An 18,334-nucleotide genomic window follows, 5' to 3' on the forward strand; every position below is an offset into this window, starting at 1 on the left:
ACTGAATGAGCAAATGGAAAGATGACTAATGACAAATGTGGCAAGGCAGCAAAGTAATGGCGTGCAGCGGCGAGATGAAAAGATAAGAAGCAGGATCCTCAGCTGCGGGGCGACCTGATGGTGTCCTCACTGGGGTTGGTGCAGCTGATTGTCACATGGCCATGAAAGCAGCCCACAAGTGCCCCTGAGGCCCCGTCATCTCCTCTTATCAAAAGACTTCACAAATGAAATCATCACAACCGGCATAAACTGGATTCATTGCGAAATCTCTGCAAATTTTCCCATTCTTTGTTGTTTGCCGGCTTTTCTTTTTTTTTTTTGATTTCTACTGACAGCCACAGTTTGCGCGCACATCAATAGTTACAGTGGATAGAAGAAGTCTACACACCCGTCGTCGAGTGTCATGATTTTGGGATGTCAAAATAAAAAATTTGGAACAAACCAATCACATTGAAACTTTGACTCTGAAGTTTGTGCTAACACCGACTGCTGTTTTGAACGGTTCATAATTCCCTCCGCCTTACATACTTGAAGCTGAACAAAAGCAGCCCGTTCATGTTGCTGCCACCGCCGTGCTTCACTGTTGCCACGGTGCTGTGTTGTTGATGAGCACTGCGGCGTTTTTTCCAAGCGAGCCAAAAGGTTCAACCGTGGTTTTACCGGACCGAAACACATTTTCCCACTTTGTTTTGGGAGATTTCAAATGAGTTGTTCAGGTTTAAGGCCACATGAACGGAGGAACAAATGGTTGATCTTGAAGGTAGTTCCAAAAAATCTTTTGCTATTCCAACAGGGGTGTGTAGACTTTTCATTCCATCCATAGCATTAATGATATGTATTTTTACTCTCTAAGGACAAATTAATCAGAGCCCTGGCTCATGACATACACTGACCTAGTTGCTGCCTACAACCTATTTTCCCCAAACAATACAGAGACTGTCTGTCGGCTTCGTGCGTGTGCATGTGTTTTCACGGAAGAGAAAAGTTCTGAGGCAAAAAGCTGCAGTGCAGTTTCCAGCACTCCCTCTGCTGAATGAGTAAAGCCAACTACTGTACACCTCTTTCAACGCCGGGGAGGCCACAATGTCACAAGGATGACAAATGCATTAAAAAAAAAGCTTGAAATGTGAGCATTTCAAAAATGGGCATTGAAATAACAGACATTTGCCACGCAACCGTAGAACTTGTCTACTTGTTAAATGTCAGATGACAAGATAACCCAGGAAGGTCTTGCAAAGGAAATTTGCTTGTAACTCCTCACATCCATCTCATGACTATGTCAACAGCTGCGGGGGTGTTTGGGCAACACAAAATGGAAGTTTCTAATCACCGACAAGCATCGCGTTGTTATAATGTGAACATCTTTCCCTTGTACTGGACTTCATTTTACAGACATTATGAAGAACCGTAATTTCTTTTAAAAAATATATTAGCACAGTACAAAAGCTGTAAGTACTTTATTCAAAACAATAAAACTTACGTTACAGTCACAACTACATGAAAAATGACAAATGCAGGCTTTTAATTCTCTTTAAAAAAAAACGTTCATGGTACTTTTCCCCCCTTTGAAGCGGTCCGTCAAAATGCGGTTTAAGCAGGAGGTACAATGGGTAGGATTCAATTAAAAGCGGCAAGGATGCTTATTTGGTACATTGTACCAACAATCGCTTGCTTCATAGAGTGGAGGTAAAAAAAAAAATACAACAGCACCTCCAGTGGACATTTGCTGGTAGAAGGAAGAGTCGCTTGCCCAAGTGACTTAATCATTAATGATGAGCTCATCGCAGCCCCAGTCTTCATAACTTCCATCTGGAAGGTAGCGGCGGATGATAATGGGGATCTTTCCACACCTAGTGGATGAGACAAGGAAGCGGGCGGGTCTGAATGAGTTCCTGGTCCACTTTGTGGCAAACTAGATTTTGTTAGTGGCCCTGCAGTCTTGCTGCGCTCCATATTCAGCAATGGGAGGCATCACTTTGTCTCATTCAAAATGAAAAAGGCCGATTAAAAAATTCTTTTTTTTTTTTTTTAAATTAGCTTTGGACGATGCAAGGGAACACATACACAAACTACTTACTTGAGCTCCTTCATGGCAATTTGTAAGGGGTCCGTTTCTCCTTCCAGTTCCACCATGACCGGTGCGCACATCCTGTTAAGTGTGAAATTACGTGACATACTGTACAAAACAGAAACATTTCAACTAGTTATCCATCCATTTTCTATCATAAGGTTGCCGGGAAATTGAGTCAGCTGACTTTGATGAGTGCTAACCACTTTGACTCACCTTCACACAAAATTTAGAGACATACATACATTAGTGTAAGATTCACAATTTTGGAAAGTGGAGTGAAGCAGGGCGGGCATACCCGGAGAAAATTCAGCCTGCATTGAGAGAACATGAAAACTCCATACATAGTGGCTGGAGGTGAGATTTGAACGCAGAACAGACAAACTTTTGAAAGGCTCCAGCACACCCGTGGCCTTCGTGAGGATAAGCGGCTCAAATAATGCATTGATGGATGTGCATCGCTTCATTCACACGAGTACGATACTGACATTTAAAAAGCAGTTTACATTTTAAAAAATACTGCAACAAGTTGGCAATGTGCTCATTCAACCATACAAAAACGCTTACGCTATTTGGAGAGCTCTAGTTCCCAAAACTCTGGCTCGCTCATATTTTGTCATGTATGATGTTGTTATCCTCTTCTGGTTGGCCTGCTGGCCCTCGCCTGCCGGTAGGATCTGAACATTCTCCTGGTCGTCCTGTCCAATAAAGTCAAGAAAAGAAAGTTTCACATATAGCAGCACAAAGACTAACCCGTGAAGAAATCGTAAGATACCACCTGTGATTACTCACGTCTTCAGCGTTTTCCAAGTCATCTAATCCTTCGTCCTCTTCGGCATCATCAAAATCTCCGTCATCAAAGCTACAAAAATGATAGGGGTCAACAATCAAAACAACAGAAAAGAAGGACAAGTGAACATTGCAGCCACACTACAAATAAAATGTTGGGGCAGTTATAACGAAGCCGGGCAGCTCGTCCACTTTCCTTCAAATATCCGTTAAACTATGACATAATCGCGTCGAAAGGCAACTTTTTATGTTACTGACTTATCTTCGTTGTCCGACATATCTTGCTGTAGAGTCGCAAATATCCCAAGTTTTATTCGCTTGCTGTCTGCTGTAAACAAGAACACGCACGAGTGTGATGAACGATTCACTTCCGGTTCTTGTGCGCGCTGAGAAAGAAGAACGGAACAACAGCAATTACAACTAATGTTCCGTTTGTTTAGTGTTTATCCGTCGACACCATCAGAAAGACGGCGCGATTAGGAATAAGCGCATTTCTATGCAGATCATCAACATTGCATGTATGCTTATAAACAAAAAAATAATAACACAATAAGGTAAATTATAATACTGCAGCGCATACAATTATGCATTTCGTAAACACTAGCGCCACCGAGCGGATTTTTCACGTTACGTGAAGAGTCAAGTTTGCCGCAAGCTCATTCGTTCTGATAAATGAAACTTCAATGAACTTTTATGTACACGTTTATTATATATTTTTCTCATATGCAAGTGAATTTAAAAAAAATCTGGACATCGTGGAAAATATACATATATTTTTAAAAATTTATATCAGTAGTGAAATGCGATTCAAAAAAGTGGGGTTTTCTTAGCTGAAAACTATCATCCAAATTATACTGAATAAAATCACGGTTTAACTCTGTGGTTCATCTAGAAGATGTTTCCTTCTTTGATCTGAACTGCAGTTTTGTTTACAACATTAGAGTGCACAGAGGTGCCTCTGTATCTTTAATAAAACCGTTTTCATTTGAAAAAATATATACTTATTGAGTACATGCATATCTTTTAGCCTAATGGCATAATTGCCACTACGTCATTTTTAACTTGCCAGTTCATGGTAATTCACAAAGGCAACTGGACTCTTTTCGCTTGTTAAATTTGTGGTGTTTTCTTGTGCGGAAAATATTTTAAAGGGCTGAGGCAATTTTGCTATTATGCTAACACAAAAAAAATGTACTTTGGACTTGTGATACATTCCTAAGTGTGCCATTCAATCTACATTTGCATAACAGTTTAAGCACACAGAGTAAAATGGGGCCAACACTTCATCATGTACACGCAGAACGTCATTTGATGTCTTTGAACCTTTCTTCAGTTTTATTCTTCTGCCGTCTCAACAGACATTCAGCTCTTTTTGTCCAGAGAGTCTGCACTGCGCTCGCCTTTCCGGTTCATCTTAAAAACCTTTGAGGGCTTGAACTTTCCTTTTGACTTCTTGAGCTCTTTCAAACCCTCTTTCTGGAAGTCTGAGAAGAGAAAAAAAAATCCACACATCACACTAGTCATCATTTCCAACTTCATTTGACAGTAAAAAAATAATATAATAAACACACCCGTGTTCTTGATCATTCCTTGCGAAAGCGCATCCTCTTCTCGCTCCCTAATTGGGAAAAAGAGTTGCACTCTTACTTTTCCAACATGAAAATGTATTTATTTATTCTCGTTGCACCTCTTCCTGTCTTGATCTAAAATGCTGACGATCTGGTTCCTCTGCTCGATGATGACAAGCAGCTCGGTCATCAGGCTTTGTTCTCGACTTCGATCTTCTTGACTCCAGATGCTCTCTGAACGTGGAAAAGCCACGGCGTGTTACACCAACAAACGGCTCAAAGGTGTACGCCGGATACAAGTACATAGTGCAGAATTTTCGACACGCATCGGAATTTCATCTTCGGCGCAGCGCAAATCGATTTGCACCGCATCACATGATGAATAAACTCACCTGGTTTATTGAGGAGACGTCTAAGCTCGTACTCCACATCCGCCTGCCTCTCTTCCAACTGGTGCTGCTTAGTCCTGGTCCACGATGCACGGTTCAATTTTGTTTTTTATTTGGAATTCTTACGATTTTTTTTTCCTTTCCCCACAGTATTGTAAGTGCGGAGACTCGCCTGTAAAGCGTTATCATTGTCACAATCCCAAAGGCTACTTACAAATAAACCAACTCGGTATCCCGTCGCATCAGAAATTGTCTCTCCTGGGTAACGGCAAGCCATTCGGCCAGCAGACCTTCTTCCTCTTGGTCTGAAATGAAAAAGAAACTGTAAAGTATTGGCCTCTCAAGTATTAAGTAGCACGCATATTTGTTTTGAAACAAAGCGCGCAATGAACCATTGCTGCACTCTCTGATATTCCTCTCCAAGTCAACGCCTCGTTCTTCCAGCGCCTCGAGCTGCTTTGTCACTTGTCTCGTTTCCACCAGCAGATCTGCTGCAGAAACATACCGGTCGGCCTGCACCTGCAAAACAAACAATACCGAGCATTCCTCCTCAAAATCTCCCGACCCACGAAATCCAAACGACTGACTCGTGTGAGTAAACTAAATCATTCTGCCTTGCTCTCTTCACGCAGCAAGAAAGTTTTAAGTTGCGAATCAGCATCATACCTTCCTTTTAATGAGTGGGAAGCCATGCCCGGGAGCGGGTGCCCGCCCAGATGTGAGGGCCTGGCATGTTTTGGATTTGGGCATTTCTGCGTTTGCATCGCAATGCTCCTTCTCCTTGCAAACCTGCAAAGATGAAATGTTGAAATGACACTCGCAACCATTTTGTACGGAGGGGCTTGTATGTGAACAAAATCTTAGAATTACACAGAGAAAACCGTATGTTTGTATTCAAAACACATCCTTTATTTTATTTTTTTTTTAGGCAAAGGAAGTCCACCTCCGTACCTTAATTGGGGTTGAGCAGGGCGATTTGTTGTCCTCTGTCATGACAAAAGGTAACTTTGTAGATTTGACGGCCGGCACCGAAAGACTTCTTGGCAAAATGGGGCTACGACTGACTTGGTGTGGGACATTGGCAGCCGTTACATCTGAGCCACCAAGTTGACTGCTTTGTCCTCCATGAGTGTCTTTGACACGTGGCTCCGTTTTGACTCCGTCTTCCTCGTCCAGGTCCTCACCGAAAGGATTGGGGGGAGGGATTCTCGGTCTGTACCAGTATACGCGGCCATTTGGACCACGTTTGGAATGCATGGGGGGTCCTGGGGACTGAACGGGAGGCAGCTGCGTCCAAGGACCGGGATGGATGATTCCGAGCCACGGGTGGTTGGTTTTCACGGAGCTTTTCAGGCTCCTGCTGGAACAATTAAAAGAAAGCGATGACAATCGGTTCACCCCATGAAAAGGGAAATAAACGATAAAGCTGAGAGGGGTTTCGTCGACCTCGCTCATCATCAAGGCCTTTCTATTGGGCCAGAAGTAAACAATATGTCATTATGGAAGAATTTCTATTGACGTTCATTTGACAAGATTTGGGGTCGTGCGGTGCAAAGAAACAAACGCAGCCGTTGCCTTACATGTGAGATGAAAAAGGCAAAGAGCGACTTTGAGCGGTCTGTTCGCGTGCCGGCTGCTGACTCTCTCCATGAGTTACTTGTGCAGAAGGAGACGGCAACTGCTGGGGCGCCTCCGTTTTCGTTTCATCCTTTTGCTCGTCACTTTCCGCCAGAACCAGCCGCGGCTCGTCCTTGCCATCGGTTGTCTCTTCAAGGAATGTCACAGAACAGGGATCACGTCATTCGGGAAAAGCAAGATTTACTATTGTCATTTAAAAAAAAGGAAAAAAATCGCTCAGGTGTCACTTTTGAAACATGGGTTCAACATCATATTAGCTGGGTTTGTTTCATGTGCGTTTTTTTTTTTTTTTGGTAGTACTAATTTAAAAAAAAATAAAATAGGAAACTATTCAACAGTTTGAAAAGGCAAAGACTGAGTTTGAATGGTGGGAGTGCCGGCACAGGAAAAGAGACACTGAACCAGAAGGATCTTTGCTTCCTGCACACTCCAACCTCAGTGTAAATATTCCAACAGACGTTTGAAGCGAGTCATTTCAACAATAGGCACAATAACAACAACAATGGCAAAGTCGTGTTTTGTCTCATACAGCGCGATGAAGAATCAATGTGCCTGCCTATTACGAATGATCTTTATCCGTTGATCTGTACACTGCACCCATCTAGTTTGTACAGAAAAAGGCAGAAACACGCAGTTCAATTTTGCCTAAGGGACAACCGCCCCCCCCCCCCCCCAAAATATATATAATAAAAGCCAACTGTCAAATAAATGTGCATTTCCTTACCTGAGGTGCCACTCACTGTTTGGGAAGGTTGAGTCTTGGCTGCGCAGACAGAGTCTGGCATCTGTTTGGATGCCAGCTGCTCACTTTCTCCAGTGGCTTCTCCGTATGGCGACGGGAACTCGGAGGACTCCTCGGTTGCGCTCTCCTCCTTGTGCCCGTAGCTCCCTACCAAAACCGATGGCGACGCGTCCTCGCCATCGGTCGTCTCGTCAACGTTTACCGGGTCGGGTTGAGGAGATGGCGGCCTTGACATGTTACTCTGTGTGTCAGATGACTGGCGCTGTGCTGTTTGCTCGTCCTCCAGTGCTTTGTAAACCAGTCTGTCACGTGACTTTGTTTTCTCAGAGTAGCGGGAGACGCCGAGGAGAGTCAATCTACCAAGAGACAAGCGGTCTTCCCATCCCTCAACGTTCTGAACTGCTGGAATATTTGAACCGTCTGTCATGTGGTCAGAACAGATGAATTGACCAGCGTCTTTTCCCGAAATGAAGAAGCCCGCTGCGAGGGCGCCGCGGCACAATTGGCATCTGAAAGACATCAAGGTTGCGTGTCTCGATGTCTTCTAACCCGTAGAAATGCGGCCACTTTAAGAAACGTGAGCACGATTCGAGTGCCCTTACCTGAAACAAGCGCGATGCCAGATCTCTCCGCAGATCACAAGTCTCTGAATAAGATGAACAGGTTTGGCGCAAAAGTGACATACGTGCCGTCGACATTTATCAGAACAATGGTCATCTTCGATGGAGGGCAAATAAGCCGGATGCTGGGGAAAAAAGGGAAGCAACGTGAACATTTGAGAATACAAGAGAGGATGTGTGAATCGAGAATCTCTTTCTTTCAAGCGTTTTTGATACATTGGAAGATTTGGTCTTTCATCACCTTGTTTGATGAAGTGATGCGTGATGACTTCAAACTGGAAGGACCTGCTGCAAAGTCAAGAGGGAAAATGTAAATGATGAATAAAGACCACGTGTGAAAAAAAATGTCTGCGCTCCAGCCCGGTGCTGTCGAAGTTGAACGTGCAGGTTTGGGGATCTGAGGAGGAAGCAATTCGCAGAAGCGACTGAAACGCATTGTGGTTTACTTTGCTTTTAAATAAATGCATCATTCTAATGACGTGGATATAAAAAGTCCACACACCCCCGTTTAAACGCCAGGCTTTTGTGATCCAAAAACATTGAGACCACGATAAACCATTTCAAATCTTTTTCCACCATTAATTTGACCTGTAAACTTGAACGCCATTCATTCTAGTATGCTTTTACCTGGAGGAATACGTTTATCTTTGTCTTGTTTTTTTCGTATTACAAAAAAAAAAGTGACATTTGAACACGGGTGTACAGCGTGCTTGTTAATTTACTCCCAGCACAATAAAACCCGAAGAAGACTTCAAATCAAAATAGAGGGAGACAAAGAGAAGGATATGCTTCCTTACACACACCGTTAGAGAGCCGTCTGAAGTAATGGTAGTACTCGGAGAGGTAAGTGATGACACTCAAATAATCAGGCACCTCGGTGGCAAGCATTTCTTTGGGGATCAGGAAAGCGGGGATGCCAAGCTTGCTCTCTGCAACTTCAAAGGCCTGAAAAGAGTTTGTGGAAGAAGACCAAACTTTCTTGAGCCAAGGTACGTATTATCACAATGTCACCACCAAACAAAAAATGTCACAAAAAGCGAGTACAAGTGTTGATAATGTACTGTTGAACGGATGACAGTTGAACACAGACACATTATTTGTCGTAAATAAATATTTGGGGGACAAATAAAGTGAATCCGATCATTTCCAGTGGAGCACCTGATTATCTCTCGACATACATCACTCCTGAGCAGTATTACATGTTTGTTCAAAGGGACACATGCTTCCAATGTGTGCAAATGACTCACCAGTTTGTTGTTTTCATAAACATTAGCTCTTGAGAGGGAACTGAAATGTCTGCATTGAGATGAACAAATAAAAAGACAGCAAACTTTAGAGGCTCAATTCAGGAACATGAAAAGGACAAAAAAATGCATATAAAGATTACAGAGCAAATGAGCTGACTTTATTTTATTGTAACCACAACAACAAACCTGAGTAATCCAATTTACTGTCAAGGGAAGATGTCAAGGAGCGAGATTATGTTGTAGTGAAGAGATTAGGCCCACTGTAAAATCCAGATTAAACAGCATGCTAGAGCAAATCGGGGTGGGTTTTTTTTTTTTTTTTTTTGTGGAAGTGCGCACCACGCAGCCCATCAATTCTACTCAAATAGACCGAGTGATTGACTACTCACATGAGATCCGGGCGGTGGCTGTGGATGATGGCACAAAACGCAAGTCCATCTCGGAATGAGGTGGACAAATTGGTGATTTCCACCTGGGGGTACGTGGTGCATGTTTGGCTGCACCACTTGAGCAAAGCCGCTCTCGATGCCATCGTGTCATGTGTGGCGCTGGACCTCATCACATGAGGGCTGGGTCAGCGCGACATACATCAACGGCAACTTGGAGGCAGAAGAGAACGAGCTCGAGGGCTACATTCATCACGAGACCTTTCCATATCACACCGACGCGATTAAACAGGGTTGGATGTAGTCACGTTAACGGTGACACGCATTTTCTTCAGAAAAAAAAGAGGCGAGGAAGTTCACTAAAAGTCGATCTTCCGCGTTAGCTCGAGTTTGTTTAACTTAGGCGGTCGAGATTCAGTTACACAAGTTGCTTTTCATCACAAACCACAAGTAAACGTAGAATTGCAGCGCTGTCTCGCGTCTACGTTGCTCGCAGAGGTCCGCAAATGTGATTTAGAAAAAATATATATCCCCTCGGTGGCTGCCCATCCATCTTGCTGTGCGCCACATTCGGCGAACTACATAATAGCTGCCACTAGAGAGAGACAAAACGCTATCGCAATATTTTTCGAAAGCCAGGTGTCACAAGTTGACTTTGGTCTGTTTTTGCCTACATTTTTTATTATTCTTTTCTGTGTTTATTTTGTACGTACCAGGACCAATGAAGAAAAAAAAAACAAGTGTAAGCTTTTGTTAAGATTCTCACTTTCATCTCAAAATTCAGACTTTATTCTTAGAAGGGACTTCAAAGTCAGAATTCTGACTTTAACGTAAGAACTCTGACATTAAAGCTTTTACAGTTAGGATTCTGGGAACAATGTCAGAAGTCTGAGATAAAAGTGAGAATCTTGTCAACCATGTTGGTTTTTTTTCCATTGGCCCTAATCCTCTTCCGTATAAACGTTAACCAGTATTATTCGTGTCTTTGTTCGGTTATCCAATCCAATTCAACACTTAGATGTGAACGGTGAATACAATTGTTTACGTTGAAGTCTATTTCATCACGTTCTATGCTCTCTCCGCCTCTGCGTGCCTCGTCACAAGGCAGACGCACAAACGACACAAGGCTCGCTGTGATGGCTGCTCCTCCCGATTCGGAGAGTTTGGAGTCCCGCATCAGTGAGTATTTGTGCTTCAATAAACAGGCTTTATTGTTGGATCGTCCCAGGAGATACCTAATATGTTATGTGCATGCAAAGTGCGAAGTGTCAATGTTGCTTAAGTGGGCAGCGAAGGCGGAAAGCGGTTCGGTGACAACAGAGGATGCTAACCTAGCTTCACTGCTACCTGTACCTGGCGGCTGTCAACACAGCAAAAAGTGGCGTACTTTTAGCTTCATGACACGATTTATTGAGCGTTGTGATACGCGACAGGACATCGGGAGTCCCGGTTGCAATAATGCGGTTTACTTCAAGTCTATTAATGCTGTTGATCCGTAAGAAAGTTCTGGAATTGACCGATCGTATCCTCAAGACCACACCGTCAAAGCTAGCGAACGGTGACGTTCAGTGCAACTTCAGACTGCCTGCGTTAAAAAGCGAAAACCTAAATCAATGCTATGCAATCTTGATTTAGCCAAAATCATATTTTACATAAGGAGAGGGGGAAAAAATAGACGGCGCACCATAACCCTAAACGTCACGCACAAAAATAAATAAATAAAATCGTACACACAGGTTATATATGCACTTCCTGCCATCTAGTGGAAGAGCATTTCATTATTTTGCCATTGATTTTAAAACCCAGGTGCTGGATGGGACATTTGTGGAATTATGAATGAAATCATTGAGTAATAACATGGAATCTAATCAAGAATAGCCTAATTTTTGAAAGTATACCATTGCTGTAGCCAGTGTGCAGCGAGGACTCTGGTCAAGTGGTACAGCGATGTGTCCCTATAGGTGGTGACTCTCCGAGCTGCATGGTAGAGCAGCACTATACGTCGCTGGAATAGATGGCTGAACAAAGATATATTACTTACAGTAAATACCTTTTCTCACCACTTAAATGCCATTGGATTTTTTTTTTTTTTTTTTTTGCAGCGTGCCTGATGATTTCTTGACTTCAATTAGGGCTGCACGATATTTGAAAAACATGATATGCAATATGGGTGTTCAATAGCTGCAATATCGGTCTTGTCACGATAGTTAAGATGTACACTCGCTAAGAAATTTTAATTATCTAATATTTTCATGCTGAAAAATAAGTACACTGTTGCGATGACCGTTTTTTTTTTTCTCTCGATATACTGTGCAGCGCAAATACGAATGATCCAATTTTCCACATCTCATGTATGATTTACTGGCTGTCACATGAGACTGCGGATCAATAAAGTGACTGGAGAAACACCTTGAAACCTTGCATTATTGGGCCTGATGGCGAAACAAATCATTCCTATCTTGAGACGTGGTGCAGAAAGTAGCAGCTACTCGACAAGAGTTGTACCTTGAATCTTTTGTTCTCCGATTGTGACTGCAGTGTGGACTTCTAATGTAGTACAATGAACCATTTCGCTCACCGCTTCCGTTTTGCGCCTGTTGAATGTTTCAGACAGAGCAACCAACCCACTGAATAGGGAAACCGACTGGAGCAGCATCAATGCGTTCTGTGAACAGCTCAACAATGATTTGGAGGGGTGAGAGGACGTTATTGCATCAGAACGGGTTACATTTTACAGTCGCAGTCTGAAAAGAGCCAATTAAAAACCCAAACTGATCGCATCGGTTCAAAGTCCAACGGTACTTTTTGTCAGACCACACAGGGCAGCGGGATTATGCGATGTCATTGTTGTTCAGCCTTTGCTTTTGTGTTGCTTTGCAGACCTCAGCTGGCCACCAGGCTGTTGGCCCACAAGATCCAATCTCCGCAAGAGTGGGAGGCCATGCAGGCTCTCGTGGTAGACTCCCATTTCTAACAGTTTTTGTCAAAAATACTTTACGCATGATTGATGCGCCTGGTTTCTAGCAGCCTCTTTTAGAACATCCTACAAAACGCGTTTGTGTAGAGCACAAGAGGGTGGTTAAAGAGTACAGTACCATACTAGGCGTTATGGCAATGCCAGTCTTTGCCATCTACCGGATCCGGTTTATCTAGCTCTCCGTTCCTGATGCGGCAGCTTGATCTGCTTGTTTTACAAGCTAACTCTGCTTATAATCTTTGGCGAGCTACACTGCAGGTCCAAGTGCCCAAATCTGGTTTTATGCAACGCATGTACAGTAATGGGAAGCGTCACATTGTCATTTGCGCATTAACAAATTCACATATTGGTGGATTATTTCTTTTTGGGGGGGAAACCTAATCTCTTTTATTCTTCAGCTTGATTTGTTGTAAGGCGCGTGCTTCTTCACCAGGTTCTGGAGTCGTGTATGAAAAACTGCGGGAAACGGTTTCATAATGAAGTGGGCAAGTTCCGCTTTCTTAATGAGCTCATCAAAGTGGTTTCGCCAAAGGTAGGCTATACTCCGGAGGGTCTCCCCCGCGCGCGCTTTGCCGCATAGTTTCAACCCCACACAGTACGTGCGATGCGATCCGTGTTCTTGTGCTCACACAGTACCTGGGTTCACGCTCACCGGAGCCAGTGAAGAAGAAGGTCTTGGAGTTGATCTACAGCTGGACGTTGGGCTTGCCCGATGAGATCAAAATCGTAGACGCCTATCAGATGCTAAAGAAACAAGGTATGAGGCGTACGCAAAGCCTCGACGACTCTGACATTTCTGCATACGAGTCGGACAAATACATCTCAAAAATAGCTTTTCCACAGAGGCTTGCCACAACTGAACACAAACTAAAAAAAAAAAATCATCAGCTCCATAATTAAGCCTGCCAAGTAAATCACTGAATCTTTTTTTTTTTTCTTTGCTTGCAGGTATTATTAAACAAGATCCAGAACTGCCCCCCGATAAACTACCCAATCTTCCCCCACCCAGACCTAAAAATGCCATTTTTGAAGATGAAGAAAAGTCCAAAGTAAGAAGCCTTTCACCAGTTTACGGCCACAATGGGGCTTTTTCGGCATGCCGATGATGTCCGTCGCCCACTGCCACGAGTGCTCTCGCCTCCTTTGAATGCTCTTCTTGGCTTTGACAGATGTTATCTCGCCTGCTGAACAGCTCGCATCCCGACGACTTGAAGGCCGCCAACAAACTCATCAAGGAAATGGTCCAAGAGGTAGCAACCCAAAGACGAAACCGGCGGTGGCGACCCGTTCCATTCATTGAATTACCAATGACACAAAAAGGTGTGCTCGCACCGTTCGTGAAGTCACTTTTCATTTGTGGTTAAGGATCAGCGCCGAGCAGAGAAGGTGACCAAGCGGGTGGGCGCCATCCAAGAGGTGAAGGAGAGCATCGCTTTGCTGACTCAGCTCCTGCAGGACTACGACGCAAACACCACTAATCAAAACAACACTGAGCTCATACAGGTCATGTCACTTCCATCTTTTTTTTTTTTTTTTTAAGTTGAAACACAATTTACAGAACAGGCTTGCGTTGTGTTCACAGGACCTTTACCAGCGCTGCGAAAAAATGAGACCCACACTGTTCAGATTGGCAAGTGATACGGAGGATAACGATGAGGCTTTAGGTGAGCGTGGACTGTTTAAACAACAATACTAACAGGGATGTATTCTGTCTTTGTGTTATTACGGCGCAATTTATACCGTGTGCCATAGTCTTTGGGCATTTTTATCTTCCACTGGCTTCTTGAAAAGCTCAATTGATTGCACGTGAAAAGAAAAAAAAAGACATCAGAGGGCCTGAATGGCGACAGTATCGGCTGCGTATCTAAACGCGTCGAGTCGCTTTCCCGCGAGCGGCTGCTAAGATACTAGATTTGCTCAAACGTGCAGTTGAACGGCAGCTGTAAAGGTGCTTTTGGATCAGACCCTCGAAACCACGACCGGCAATGAGCAGTAATTGGTCTCAAGAACCGCTACGTACACATTGGATTGTCGCCCCGGTACAAAGAGAGCCTGTTGTAGACCTCAAAGGACAGAAGCCACAAAGCCGTTAACTCGGCTGCAATCCGCGGCTTTTGTGCTCCTTTATCGACACGATGCAGACTATAAAGAGCATCTTCCCTTGGCTTTCCACAGCGGAGATCCTGCAAGCCAATGACAGCTTGACCCATGTCATCAATTTGTACAAGCAGCGGGTGAAAGGGGAGATTGTGAACAGCAACAATGCATTAAATGCACAAAAACAAACAGGTTGGTAAAGCGTTGCTCGCGAGCACGCGCGTTTCGGATTTTGTTTTTTTTCCTCAACTGGACTTTTCACCCAGGAGTGGGGACAGCACTGCTGGATCTGTCTGGGTTGGACACGTCGCCCCAGTCGCCCCCCTCCTTCCCAGAAGTCCCGACTCCAACCGACAGCCTCAACGCAACCTCGCAGGAAACTGGCCTCTCCCTACTTGATGATGAGCTCATGTCACTCGGTAACCTCACATCTAATTTAAAAAATAAAACCTTTTTGGGTTACACTGGTCCACTTTTTGGTTACTGGTTGCAGTGGTCCGTCCGCCCAACCAGCGGTAAAATTGGTTGCGGCAAGATTTTGGAGCGCATCTCTTTCAACGTGTAGAAATTCACTCCCTGAACAATACATTTTGCATTTTCCTCATTTTAAAATTCTGTCCATAACGTGACGGCAGACAACGCGCACGGCATTGTTTTAACTTTGTGTGTGTGTATATATTGAAATATCGATGCTTCGAAAAATAAATAACTGAAAATGATTTCCTTCGCGTCGTCAGCAATGCACTTTGCACGTACATTCACGCGCGCTCACGCACAGTTTTCAGTAACTGCAAGACCCAAACATTTCAACAATTGCAAACGGTCATTTTCATGTGAAAACATTCTCAAGGACCAAAAAAAAAGATTAAAATGATCACTCGCCTGTCAGAGTCGGTTAGTTGTACGTGTCCAAGCTACAATTTGGTTTCCAGTCGTCACATCGTAAATTCTGGGGCGCACCATCGAGCCTTGGCATTGAGGTGAAGCACTCAAAACATTTTGTGGTCTTGCCCCACGCAGGTTTAAGTGAAGGAACACACACTTCCAACCCTCCCTCCCAGCCGGAGGACTCCACAGCCTGGGACTCCTTCCAGGTGCGTGGCGGCGACTTGATGGAACAATCCATGTCTTGATCCCCCCCCCCCCCCCCCCCCGGCTTGTTCGTTTCCAATACTTTGCCCTTTTTTTTTCCTCCTTCTTGTATTGATCTCAATGCCTCCTTCAAGTCATCCGACAGCATCGATGCAGACACCCCAGCAGCACCCAGTCTGCTCCTGAGTCCGGAACCTTCTTCCCACTCGCACCCCGTCTCTCCTGCCTCTGCTCCCAAAGGCTCAGTCCTGGACGAGCTCGACTTATTAGGAAAGACGCTGCTGCAGCAATCCCTCCCTCCCGAGGGCCTGCAGGTCAAATGGTACAGTTCTTCCTGAGTTTTTATCCCTCATGTATTATTGTTTTATTTATTTTTTTTTCAAATAAAATGTTCTGGGAAGCGCTTCGTTACCGCTGCAGCCGTTGTGAAAGCGCAAATATACATAAAGCGGCGGTTCTCCACTAACCTCGCGTGTGAGAAAACCTCTTGACTCTGTCGGGCACTCGAACTGTCTGCGAAGTCCCATCGTCGTCGTCGTGAGGTTCATGGGTCTTTGTGTCTGCGTGTAGGGACAAACAGCAGGTCAAACCAACTCTGAGAGATCTACAGAGCAAGTCGGGGTCTAATCTTACCCCCAACCCCATCCCGGTCTTCAGCTCAGACCGCCCCGCATTGCCCCTCGCCTCTGAGGTCACCAGCGTTGAGAATCCATCTGCTGAGGTCTCCCTAGCTGATGTCTTTGTGCCTCTAGAATCCATTAAACCTAGTGAGTAGACTCCGATTTCATTCATTTTGTCCTACGTGAACTCAAGCGGCTCTCCCGCCGTGGTAACGTGAACTCGGCCTACCAGGTAACCTGCTGCCCGTGACCGTCTTCGATGGGCACAGCCTGCGGGTTCTCCTCCACTTTGCCCGCGATTCGCCGCCGTGTCGCCCCGACGTGCAGGTGGTGATCATCTCCATGCTGTCCTCGGCTCCCCTGCCCGTCACAAACATCAATTTGCACATCTCTGCTCATAAGGTCAGCGAGGGCATTTTTTTTTTCCCATTCCCTTCACTTGGTCAATGAGTTGGTGTCAAGTTATTCTACGTATCGCCTGCAGTCAATGGCGGTGAAATTGCAGCCGCCATCTGGAACGGATCTGCCGGCGTTCAATCCCATCCTTCCCACCGCTGCTGTTACACAGATCATGCTCCTGGCGAACCCAGACAAAGTATTCCCAAGCGGTACGCAGTTGCGCTCTCGCCGTGAATCCTCCTTTTATGCCTTTTTTTGTGTTTTTTCCGCTGTAGGAGAAAGTTCAACTGCAGTACAAGCTGAGTTTCACTTTGGGCGAGCAGGTGCACAACGAGAGTGGCAGTCTTGAAAACTGGCCTGCCCCGGACACGAGGGGGAATCTATAGCGGCGAAATCCAACCCGACAGACTCTTGTCCACCAAACACGACTCTGCATTAACACTCCGTACTTGCTCTGATTGGTTTTTTTTTTTTTTAAATCCTCCAAGATTTGACTCCTGCTCTTGCTCTGTGTGTGCTTTACTTTGCTTTAATTGACTGCTTCTTAACCCCGCCTATATTTTATTTCCCCATTCTTTTGAAGACTGTGCTACAAATGAAGAGTTATCATTCACTACTGCATGTGCATATCTGCTTCAGGTCGTCGGCCTTGAGCAGAATATTTGACTTTGTAGATTTGACCTTCACCTCTGCATGCTCTGCCATCATGATGCGTCAAGACAGAAAGGACTTAATCATTACCTCTTCATAGTTTGTCAAACCAAAAACTGCTGAATCTTTTTTTTTTTTTGGGGGGGGGGTCTCATCAATCGGGACTTTCCTTTTTTGTGTCATGAAGAAAAAGTACTGTGACATTGTGTGTTTTCTGCCATGCGTGCCTCTTTCTCAGTTCAGTTTGACTTTTAGCACATTTGTTCTGTAATACATTCGTTAATTCAACAGGTGCAGTGAATCATTATTATATTTTAATGTACAATCATGAGGTTTTTTCCCCAATCATGACAAACCATGGCTCTTGATATATCACCATTACATGAGTAAAGTAACTTTGAAAATGCATGAAATGGTTTGCCAACGAAATCTGGAGCTTGGTGTTCATCTAAGACATCTTGAGTTGAGCGTTACAGTCAGAGACCTTCCTTACATTCCTTTGCTCCCTCCTCAGTGCGACTGGTTTGTAAATACCAATGTACATTTGACCTGTGCAAAAGCATAAACACTGCTAAGATATGATGGAGTAATAAAGGTTTTGGTTGAGGCGGGGACTAATTTAAAGACAGGTGTAAATTTTGTGTTCTTGACGCTCAGCTATGATAAGTGACATAACAGATTTGTTTGGGGCCTGTCAGGCTTCAAAACCTTACTTATGATTGAGTGAGAACCGGTCGCTTAAGAATTACAACAATACAAGTTAGAATCACTTAATTGTGAGAACATTGGACTACACAGCTATGTGTTTTTTTAAGGAAACAAAATAAAGTTAATAAAATAAAGGCCTGTAATAGAATGTAAAATATTGTAATGCATTCGGGGGGGGGGGGGGGGTGTGTCAGTATAAACGTGTTAAACTCAGGCTCAGGTCCTGGAGGATCGCTGTCCTGCATGTCATCCAACTTTCCCTGTTGCAACACACCTGATTCAAATGAACAGGTCCAATGTCAGCATTCCGCAGAGTTTGCTGATGATCTGATCTTTTGAGTCT

At 44.3% G+C, this 18,334-nt stretch overlaps 3 protein-coding genes across 8 annotated transcripts; 1 reads left to right on the plus strand and 2 right to left on the minus strand.

Moving 5' to 3' along the window:
- Positions 1–1,442: 1,442 nt before the first annotated feature.
- Positions 1,443–3,274, minus strand: polr2f (RNA polymerase II, I and III subunit F). The gene is made up of 5 exons (XM_086132842.1): positions 3,116–3,274; positions 2,861–2,930; positions 2,636–2,766; positions 2,078–2,149; positions 1,443–1,850 (listed from the first exon to the last, which is right to left on the minus strand). The coding sequence occupies exons 1-5, from the start codon at positions 3,133–3,135 to the stop codon at positions 1,760–1,762; spliced, it is 384 nt and encodes a 127-aa protein (XP_085988968.1). The 5' UTR covers positions 3,136–3,274; the 3' UTR covers positions 1,443–1,759.
- Positions 3,275–3,546: 272 nt separating this feature from the next.
- On the minus strand, positions 3,547–10,395 carry LOC147192421 (MICAL-like protein 1). 6 transcript variants are annotated; one of them, XM_086132833.1, is made up of 15 exons: positions 9,451–10,395; positions 9,062–9,110; positions 8,618–8,759; positions 8,056–8,102; positions 7,797–7,939; positions 7,177–7,703; positions 6,395–6,581; positions 5,766–6,174; positions 5,481–5,603; positions 5,207–5,333; positions 5,029–5,119; positions 4,818–4,891; positions 4,545–4,659; positions 4,429–4,475; positions 3,547–4,341 (listed from the first exon to the last, which is right to left on the minus strand). In XM_086132833.1, exons 1-15 carry the CDS (start codon positions 9,618–9,620, stop codon positions 4,220–4,222), a joined length of 2,373 nt encoding a protein of 790 aa, XP_085988959.1. In that variant the 5' UTR covers positions 9,621–10,395; the 3' UTR covers positions 3,547–4,219. The 6 variants fall into 6 exon arrangements, with proteins under 6 accessions (XP_085988959.1, XP_085988958.1, XP_085988957.1 ...); XM_086132832.1 differs by having other exon boundaries at positions 3,547–4,475; XM_086132831.1 differs by having other exon boundaries at positions 5,029–5,333.
- Positions 10,396–10,472: 77 nt separating this feature from the next.
- gga1 (golgi-associated, gamma adaptin ear containing, ARF binding protein 1) lies at positions 10,473–17,907 on the plus strand. The gene is made up of 17 exons (XM_086132834.1): positions 10,473–10,626; positions 12,058–12,142; positions 12,328–12,403; positions 12,858–12,956; positions 13,058–13,181; positions 13,373–13,473; positions 13,594–13,674; positions 13,790–13,927; positions 14,007–14,088; positions 14,600–14,713; positions 14,788–14,940; positions 15,542–15,615; positions 15,748–15,935; positions 16,184–16,380; positions 16,466–16,635; positions 16,718–16,828; positions 16,908–17,907. Exons 1-17 carry the CDS (start codon positions 10,518–10,520, stop codon positions 17,016–17,018), a joined length of 2,013 nt encoding a protein of 670 aa, XP_085988960.1. The 5' UTR covers positions 10,473–10,517; the 3' UTR covers positions 17,019–17,907.
- The last annotated feature ends 427 nt before the right edge of the window (positions 17,908–18,334 follow it).

The sequence above is a fragment of the Hippocampus guttulatus genome, chromosome 16, assembly GCF_054856545.1.
Source record: "Hippocampus guttulatus isolate MCC_2025c chromosome 16, RoL_Hgut_1.0, whole genome shotgun sequence".
Classification (NCBI taxonomy): Eukaryota; Metazoa; Chordata; class Actinopteri; order Syngnathiformes; family Syngnathidae; genus Hippocampus; species Hippocampus guttulatus.